This window comes from Carlito syrichta, unplaced genomic scaffold (assembly GCF_000164805.1).
Source record: "Carlito syrichta isolate Samal-C Ts95f unplaced genomic scaffold, Tarsius_syrichta-2.0.1 Scaffold303739, whole genome shotgun sequence".
In the NCBI taxonomy this organism is placed as follows: Eukaryota; Metazoa; Chordata; class Mammalia; order Primates; family Tarsiidae; genus Carlito; species Carlito syrichta.
The window spans coordinates 127,619-137,757 of record NW_007247835.1 but is presented as its reverse complement, the minus strand read 5'-3'; the positions used below and the strand labels follow the sequence as shown (position 1 = coordinate 137,757).

The window sequence follows — 10,139 nt, the reverse complement described above, 5'->3', positions numbered from 1 at the left end:
GCTCCCCCCGCTGGTTGCAGAACCAGTAATACTCAACAGAGTTTGGCTCAATAGAGCCAAAACTCATTTTTGCTTATGTGACTGCAAAGAGTAGTCAGCTGTAGTAGGGGGGAAAGGAAGAAGACAGCAAGAGATGAGACCTTGAGATGAGTTTAGAAGCACAGATGGTTGCAGTCCACCTGGAATAATGCGGACATCTCATTAGAAGCACCCGTCCAGCACTAATATCCTCCTCTGTTTGTTAGCACAAGCTGAAAATATGAACGGCGAATTCTACACAGAATCCTTGGCTTCCACTTCTTGACAGTGGGAGGTACCAAGGGGAGCCCAATACTTCTCCAAGAAAGGCAGAGACAATACCAATGAGACTAAAACTGTTCACCAAAGGCAGCTCTTGAGGTATCTGCTGTCCTCATCATTGTAAATCACATGAAGTCCTTTCCAATTGATATAAATATGTTTTCTTTCTTCAATCAAAACCACAAAACTCACACATCCAGCAAAAGTTGCTCCAAGGTTCAAAGCACAGAACTAAAGCACTAAAATATATCAGTGCAGCATAAAAGCAATGAAAATAAAACCATATGAAGAAATGGAAGCTAACATGGATGAATCTTTCCAAGCACAAATGCTGATGAATGTGCTCTCACCCTGCATGGCAGATGAGTAGGTCCCCAAATCAAGACAAGGAGGAACGTGTCATGATCTGGGCTCAATGTAATGTCTGGACCAGGCAGGCAAGATGAATCAGAGTGCTGGGCAGAGCATCAACAAAGGAGGAGACAGAGGAGATGGGAACACATACAAGGATAAATGGGGAAAAGGGCTTTTAGAGTCTTTCTGGAAAGTACAACTGGCAAGAGAAGCAATTAGGCTGAGGTTGACTCTAGAGAATCATGGAGCAGGTAAACAAAATGGCAGCTGGGCTATGGCCGGAGTAATTGCTGGGATTGTTCCCAGAGGGGCACTGAGGGATGCCAACTAGAGGTTTGCTGCCAATGGCTTCCTTTTAACAAAATAGCTTGAGGATTCCCTTGACAGTTTTATCTCACTGGGATCAGCCCTGTTCTAAGTAGCCTGGACTGAAAGGAAGGGACAATCCTTGATATGGGTGGAGTTTCTTCAGTTCTTTAGAACAGAAAAACTCCAAATTCATGAAAGGAGTAGAGACAGGGCAGATAGTATGCTTCTTCTGGGGAGGGGGCAAGGACTTTACATGGAAACCCAATGAGAGCTGAAACCCTTATATATTCAGCATCTTTTGGCATGAAATATTAGTCAGGGTCCCCAAAACTACCACCACCACCCTCCACCCCAATCTAATACACAATTGGCTGGTCAGAGCTTTGGTTGAGTAGAGGACAAAAGATTTAAGTCCATGCTAGCTGAGGTTGATGGACTGGTCTCAGTCTATCCTTTGGAACCTATCCTCTCAGTCAGTGAGATATCCGAAGTTCTATTGCCAAAGCCAAAATTTTATTTTAGCAGTTCTTCCAAATGCTGCATTTTCCAAGGATGTAGGAGATAAGGGCAGAGGATCCCGGGTCTATGTGTACAAAGTTGGGAGAGGCAGTTTCATTCCACAAACATTGACAGGGTCCTTAGTTAGGGGATACAAAGATAAATAATTCATACAGATGAGTCCTTTGAGGATAGGGTCTGAGAACAGAACCTGAAACCATTGCCAACATGGTTGATGATAAGCTCCATGACAGAATTATGTGAGGAATACAGCGAGGGCACAAAGGAGAGAAAAATCACCTCTACCTGGGAGGGTGAGGAAGGACTTCCGTATACCTCAGCACAGTCTTCAAGGATACGTAAGATGAGGAAGTGTAAAAACTTCAGGTTCGGAGACACACAGTGGACAATCTTGATGAAGAGGGTAGCTCAGAACAAGCCTCCCTAATATTTTAGTGCCCCATATAAAGGGAAGGAATTGGGCTACTCAACAAACACCTCCAGACCTGTAGTTCTGGTCTTGGCTTTGGCATATGGAAGGAAGAGGGCCCATAACAAGTGTGTTGTATTTCATCTTAAGAAATGGACGTAAGAGTGGTGGGGACGGGAAAGTGCCTTCCATCAACTCTAATATACGTGTGAAAATATCCTACAAGGGGGGACTTGTTAACATGGCCTTGAACATGGCACAGAGCTTATTCCCCTGATGGCATATACCCTGAGATTCCACTCAGGGCAGGAAAGAAGCCAACCCTTTAGTAAAACACAGTCTGTAGAATGCCCAGGAGGAAGAACAAAACTTCACAGGGAATATATGGAAGGCCCCAGCAGCTGTGAGACATTCCCAAAAGGATGGGAGGGCAGGGCAGGACCTGGGACAAGGTGGATCTCTCCTCATTGGCGCTGGGCACAAAACTTAAGGAAGCAGTAAAAAAAATAAATAAATAAGATAAACAAATCTCAGTAACTAAGAGAAATAATCCTTTAGTGCCACATCTTTAAAAAATCCATGATGAGCAAAGTATGAAATATTTAAATAAAGGCAGGATCCAGCTGTGCACTTGCACAACTCAGCCCCACCCTGGTCCCAGCCCTGAGGGGAGTGAACCTGGGTTGGAAACCTGACAGGGAAGAAGGCGCAGAATGTCAGAGAGCCAACCAGCTCAGCTGTGACATCTGAGATGGTAAAGTTTCAGGTCTCTGGGCCTTGATGTGGGGGGAGAAGACCTCTTGTTACAGATTTATAGAGAGCTATGTTAGGGTGTCCAGACCCACTGCTACCAGAATTTAGAGTTTCAAACCCACTAGAGAAGACAGAGGGCCGGGCATGTCAGTCCACAGCCCAGGTTCAGAGGCAGAAGAACACTGCAGGAGTCCATTAGACCGGAGAGAGCCTGCCCTGGAAATGGGCCAGCAGGTCAAGAGTGATCTGGAAGAAGCAGTGATCGCAAACAGCAATGATCCACAGCAGAGGCATAAACGCTTTTCCTTTTAACAAACAGGGTTGGAGAAAGTATAACCTCTTCAAATTTTTAGAGATAAAGAGGATCAGCTAGCTGTAGGTAGCAGCATAACCAAGCCACCATAAGGATGAGGAGGAGGATGAGGGATATAGTAATGTGAAAGAAGTTAAATACTACAGAAGTTGTGGCACCTCTAGGTGGGCTTAAGTCTAGTGCTCCCTGCTAGGTAAAACACAGCCACGAGCCCTGGAAATTCACAATAAAAACTACAACTGGCCTAAAAATTCCATAAAATGACCTGATTATTTTGGTTCTGTCACTTCATTCCCAAAGCCACAGAGGAAAAGCAGGGAAATATACAGGGTGACAGGGAAAAGCAGAAGACTGTCAGAGAACAGAAAGCAGTGAATGTCATTAACTACTGCTATGGTCTGAATGTTTACATCCCCTCAAAATTCATTTGTTGAGATCCTAAACCCTAAGGTGATACTATTAGAAGGTAAGGCCATTGGGAGGTGATTAGGTCATAAAGATGGGTCCTCAAGAATGGGATTAGAACCCTTGTATAAGATACCTGACAAAGCTTGTTTCCCTTCTGCTATGTGAAGACACACGGAGAAATAGGCAGTGTGCAACCCAGAAAGGGGCCCTCACCAGAACTGGATCCTAGGGGCACCCCGATCTTGGACTTCCCAGCCCCCAGAACTGCAAGAAATAAATTTGTTGATTAAAAGCTACTCAGTCCATAGTATTTTGTGATTGCAGCCTAACTATATGAAGATAATTACTGATTGCTCAGGATAGCAGCTTCCAGGTTTTACTTACCACTTGGCTGAAAAACCAGTGGCTAACCAGGATGGAGTCCATGACTATGAGTGGCAACTTGACCTGGTCGAAGATATTTCACCAAGTCTGTCACTGATAGGGAACATCGGATTGGATTTTTGCTTGCAAAGCAAAAAAAAAAACAAAAAAAAAACCATGAAGATGGTGACCTTAATCTAAGGCATAGCCTGCACTATCAATAGCCTCTTGAGTATAGGAATACCATGATAGCCCACTAACTCATAGGTTTATTCAACCTGGCAAAGACACATATAAGAAGATCTTGAAGTTTAAGAAGAGGGAAAAGGATGGCTTATGCCTGTAATCTCAACACTTTGGGAGGCCAAGGTATTAGGATCACTTGAGGCCTGGAGTTCAAGACCAACCTGAGCAACATAGCGAGACTTTATCTCTACAAAAAAAAAAAAAAAAAATCAAAAAAATTAGCTGAATGTGGTGGCACACACCTGCAGTCTCAGCTTTTCAGAAGGCTGATACAGAAGGATCACCTGAAGCCCAGGAAGCCAAGGCTGCAGTCAGCTGTGATTGTGCCACTGGATGACAGAGTGAGACCTCAACTAAAACAAAAGCAACAAAAAATCTCCTACTCAAAAAAGAAAAGAAAAGAAAAAAGAATCTGAACATAATGGCTCACACCTATAATCCCAGCACTTTGGGAAGCGAAGTCGAGAGGATTGCCTGAGGTCCTCGGCAACTTGGCGAGACCTCTCTCCACAGTAAATAAAAAAATTAGCCGGACTTGGTGGCGCATGCCTGCAGCTACTTGAAAGACTGAGGTGAAGGATAACCTGAGCCCAGCAAGTTGAGGCTACAGTGGCCAGTAGTATGCCACTGCACCATAGCCTGGGAAACAGAGAGAGACTCCAACTCAGAAATTAAATTAAATTTTAAAAAGGAAAAAAAAAAAGAAGAAGGAAACAGAAAACATAGACAGTGAGGGTATAGGCTCCTCAAAGAGGAAAATAAGGATCCTTAAAATTCACCCCAAAATCAACAGCAAGACTAAGGGCAGGAAGGTGAAAAGATTTTCACACGGCTATCTACTAACACATTCAGGAAATACTCCATAGGACAGGTTTCCAGAGCCTTCCCCCATTCCTGACATGGAATCTCAATGGGCTCTGCATGAATTCCTACCCTCTCTGCTCACACCAACGAGGAGAGCATCTCCTCAGTGGCAGATCCTTGGACACAAGCAGTGCCTCCTGACCACGCCTTAATTCCACCTAACGTGTTTTATCATCAGTATCTTGTCTAGAATGCCCTATGCAAAACTGAATCCAGTCACCAGTCACTTAAATCATTTATGTGATATTTGGACTTGGGTTTGTACAAGGCCTTAGAACAATTGCAAAGGGGGGGGGGGAGAAATATAATATAGGTCTCTCAAGGGTTCAATTTCAACATAGTTCTTTAAAGGTTTCTTCTGATTTGAGCCACCACTACAAATGTACACAACTGACCAAAACAATATTAGTAATTATTTATCAGAATGGTAATAGATTTAACATGAAAGTAACAAATCAATGGCAAAAGAAAAAGTAGGAAAAAGCACAGTAAAAGTAGCCAGGATTTTGAATGATCCCTGTAGCCCTCTACAAAGCAAACAAAAATTAAAAACATGGGCTGGGTTTGGTGGTTCAGCCTGTAATTCCAGCACTTTGAGAGGCCGAGGCGAGTAGACTGCCTGAGCCCACAGGTTCGAGACCAGCCTGGGCAACTTGGTGAGACCTCATCTCTACAATAAAATAAAAAATTAGCCAGACATGGTAGCGCACACCTGTAGTTCGGCTACTTGCAAGGCTGAGGTGGAAGGCTCACCGGAGCCCAGCAGGTCGACGCTGGGGTGGCCGAGAGCGTGCCACGGCACTCCAGCCTGGGCAACAGAGTGAAACTTCAACTCAAAAAAAAAAAATCTGCAGCTGGGAGTGGTGGCTCATGCCTGTAAATCTAGCACTTTGGGAGGCAGAGACGAGAGAATTGTCTGAGCCCACAAGCTGGAGACCAGCCTAGGCAACACAGCAAGACCTCGTCTCTACAATCAAAAAAAAAAAAAATTAGTGGGGCGTGGTGTCGCAAGCCTATAGTCCCAGCTACTTGGAAGGCTGAAGCGGAAAGATTGCCTGAACCCAAGAGGGTGAGGCTGTGGTGGCCATGAGCATGCCTGGACGACAGAGTGAGACTCCAACTCAAAAAAAAACAAACAATCTGCAAATAATCACTTCCAGATAATTATGTAACAGAAATAAAAACTAAAGCTGAATAAAAAATCAGGAGAAGGCAAGAGGTAGTTTATAAACTTGGTTTCTTTCCCATATGTTAAGTATAAGCATAATTGAAGAGAGAACAATTAACATATCAAATTCTCTCCATGAGCAGACAAATATTTACAGTGCCTAGATTTTTTGAGCAGACTCACAAATAAAAGGATGCCATGTTAAACACAGTGACTTAACAGGATAAGTGCTCTTGAGGTTTAAAGTGCCTGGAAGATAAATCAAAGGATTAAAGGAGGACTGATTCACAACCCAGGGCAAAGCCCATCGCTGTATACCTCCTCTTTATATCACTTCCCTGATAATAACATGAAATAGTACATCAGACCATCACTGATTCAACAGCTGTTTTTCACTCTAATTATGGCTTCTTCCTATATCATCAAAGAGCTTTGAAAGTCTCCCCACTACTGTGAATCATGGTCAAATTGAAACCTCCTTATACACACAAAAGTCTACAATAAATTCACATTTGCTATCACATAGCAGTGTTTTCCAGTTTTGTACATCTTCATTCTCTTTCTTCAGAATAAAAAACCTTTGAGTGCAAGGCTTACATCTGCTATGTCTGGTTCATATGTTTTAGTTCCCGGTACAAGAATGCCTGATAGCTCTCATTGTGCACCTGAAATACAATAAGGCCCATTCATTGGATACAAAGATGATGTCACTGGCTCTCCATCATTAGGATAAACACTCTGAATTGTATTTGCAATAATGGTGAAGATAAGCAAAGACACACACATATAGGTATATTCCTCCATAGTCTCTCATACAGCACCCCATTCACCAATTTTGTGAACACCTCCTATCGGTGCACAAGATGGTCAGCTGGTTCTGGGGTAAAGTGAAGCCAAATGGCAAAAAAAAGGACTGAAAGTATGGTCCTAAGGCCCATTAAAACTGTGTTCTCTCCAACTCACCAGCTAGATACATACACATAGACACCAAGAGCTGGAAAACAGCAGCTGCCTTTTGAACATCCACAGCCAGTGGACCAGAAACGTCTTTTAACACCATGGTCACCCTGTAGCCCCTCACACCGAAGGAGACCTTTTACCACAAACCCAGAACCACAGAAGGCCTCGCTGTCAGGTTAAACGACACTTTGCATGGGGAAACAACCTTCAGAGCAGAGTTTATCAAGCTTTTTTGTTTGTAGAGTCAACAAAGGAAATTTTAAAAATCCTTTTTCACATATTTTTAGCATTTACATTTTTTTCTTCATCATTTTAATTAATTGCAAAGGTCATGATTCTGGCATGCTGAAATTATTAAAAATTTTGATCAAAAGATATCACTCTGAATGTATCTCCTGAATACCACAGCAATTTGAAAATCACTTTCATTAATTAAAAAAAATAGATGAACAAGCTCTTTTTTTAACAGTAGAAAATGCCTCATTGGTCTCTTTTCTCCTTGAACTCATATTTTCATTATACTTCCCCCAAAGAACTTCCTATTAATATATTTTAATGTTTGAAAGGTTTTTATTAATCTCCCTATTATACTTCTCTGTAACAAAATATGTATACAGTAATTTTTAAAAATTTTCCTGTGACCATAAGGCTTAAAATGGTTCAATTTTTTCTACTTTAAGCTATCATTACTAATGTACATGATCGATCCAAAGAACATTAATAATTATCAGAATGTTAATATGGTTAATACGCCTAATACAATTTTATTGGAAATGCATTTCTAAAGAAATGAATAGAGCTTGTTTATTTTTCCCTGTAATTAGTTCATACAGTTATGGATGAGTATTATCTATTGCTGTAAAATAAGGTAGGGCTTAGCACCAATTCCACATCTTTTCTTTTTCTTTCTTTCTTTTTTTTTGAGTTGGAGTCTCACTCTGTTGCCCAGGCTGAGTGCAGTGACATGCTCACAGCCACCACAGCCTCGACCTCATGGGCTCAGCAGTCCTTCCACCTCAGCCTTCCAAGTAGCTGGAATATAGGCATGTACCACCGTGCCCAGCTCATTTTTTGATTTATTGTAGAGATGAGGTCTCACCATATTGCCCAGGCTGGTCTCGAACCCCTGGGCTCAGGCAATCCTTTCGCCTCTACCTCCCAAAGTGCTGAGATTAGAGGCATAAGTCACTGCACCCAGCTTCTTTTTCACTCTTATAACTATAAACAGTAAGAAACCTTGCTCCATAAATAATAAGGGAATGAAGGAGACTTACTATCAAAAAATCTTTTTGTCTATAATCTTATTACTATTTGCTGAAAGCAGAGAAGTCAAAACTACCCAACCTGCAAAAAAGATGTGTTTCCTGGTCCTTACAATCATTACCTTTACCAACATGGATACCAACATTTTCACGATCCTTTGCAAAAAGTTTGCACCCCAGGCCAAAATGTCACAGTAAGATGCAGGATGGGCAACAGCCATGGTTTTTCTTTGTCAAGTGGGAAAAGATTGACAGAAAGAGGTGAGGTAGAAAAGGAGAGGTGGCAAAGTTCGTTTAAAGTAAATCCACTTTAAGAAAGGGAACTGGCCGGGCGCAATGGCTCAAGCCTATAATCCCAGCACTTTGGGAGGCCAAGGTGAGAGGATTGCCTGAGCTCACAGGTTCGAGACCAGCCTGAGCATCTTGGTGAGACCTCATCTCTACAATAAATAAAAAAAAAATTAGCCAGGCATGGTGGTGCATGCCTGTAGTTCCAGCTACTTGGAAAGCTGAGGTAGAAGGATCACCTGGGCCCAGCAGGTCGAGGCTGCAGTGGCCATGAGTGTGCCACTGCATGCCAGTCTGGGCAACAGAATGAGATTCCAACTCAAAAAAAAAAAAGAAAGAAAAAGAAAGGGAACTGATAGAAGTTGGGGACCAGAAAATTGACTCTGTTAAACTATCCATGCCTTCACAGATCTTAGAAAGTCCTCACATTGTCCTGTGCACTGGACGCCCCAGCTGGAACTCCTCTCTACTAGATAAACATGTTGCCAGACATTCTGTCCATTGTATAAACCTTGTACACACAAAAGTGCACTCAGTTCTATCAGCATATGCATTCCCTTATAATATGTAAGCCAGTAGCAGCTACTGTAGAAGTAATGAATTTTTTTAAAAAAAACAGAAACAAAATTTTTGTTCAATCTACTTTAAAAGAGAGAAAATACCTAATAAATCACAGTGTCCTGATAATTTAGAAACCATACTCAACATAAGACTGCACATTCAATATTTTTAATAATCTCAGAGAAAAATCTGGAAATAATCCAAATGCTTAATAACAGGAAAATTACAAAATAAATTATGCTACAAGCTTATAATGGAAAGATATGCAATATTTTAACTTGAAAACATATATTGGCATTAGAAAATGTTCTTCATATGGTGTTGAGTTAAAAAAGATCAGGAAACAAGCCGGGCTCAGTGGCTCAGCCTGTAATCCTGCGCCTTTGGGAGGCTGAGGAGAGTGGATTGCCTGAGCCTGCGGGTTCGAGACCTGCCTGGATAGCAAGACCTCATCTCTACAATAAATCAAAAAATCAGCCGGGCGTGGTAGCGCATGCCTGTAATTCCGGCTACTCGGAAGGCTGAAGTGGAAGGATCACCGGAGCCCAGCAGAAGAGGCTGCGGTGGCTGGGAGCGGCCGCTGCACTCCAGTCTGGGCAACAGAGTGAGACTCCAACTCAAAAAAAAAAAAAAAAATCAGGAAACAAAGTTGTAAATAAAATTTTGTATTAATTTGTAAAAATATATATGTGTGGAAGAAAGACTGTTAAAAAAATCTATTAGAATGTTTTTAGTAATTATTCTTAGGTGGTGTAATCATGGACAGTTTTCTTTTTTGTTTTTTTGCTTCTTTCAAATTTTCCACAAAGGGCAAGTATTGCTCTCCCTTTTTTTTTTTTTGAGTTGGAGTCTCGCCCAGACTGGAGTGCAGTGGCCGCTCCCGGCCACCGCAGCCTCGACCTGCTGGGCTCCGGCGATCCTTCCGCCTCAGCCTTCCAAGTAGCTGGAACTACAGGCGCGCGCTACCACACCCAGCTAATTTTTTTTTTGATTTACTGTAGAGATGAGGTCTCGCCGCCCAGGCAGGTCTCGAACCCGCAGGCTCAGGCAATTCATTCACCT

The 10,139-nt window shown here is 42.3% G+C and overlaps 1 protein-coding gene across 1 annotated transcript in view; it reads right to left on the bottom strand.

Moving 5' to 3' along the window:
- The window catches only part of ARFGEF3 (ARFGEF family member 3), a 188,271-nt gene extending 181,205 nt beyond the window's left edge, over positions 1 to 7,066 (bottom strand). Inside the window, exon 1 of the mRNA XM_008059165.2 lies at positions 6,970 to 7,066. Within this exon, the coding sequence (XP_008057356.2) occupies positions 6,970 to 7,066 (97 nt within the window). The remainder of the gene's footprint in view (positions 1 to 6,969) is intronic.
- Positions 7,067 to 10,139: the final 3,073 nt, after the last annotated feature.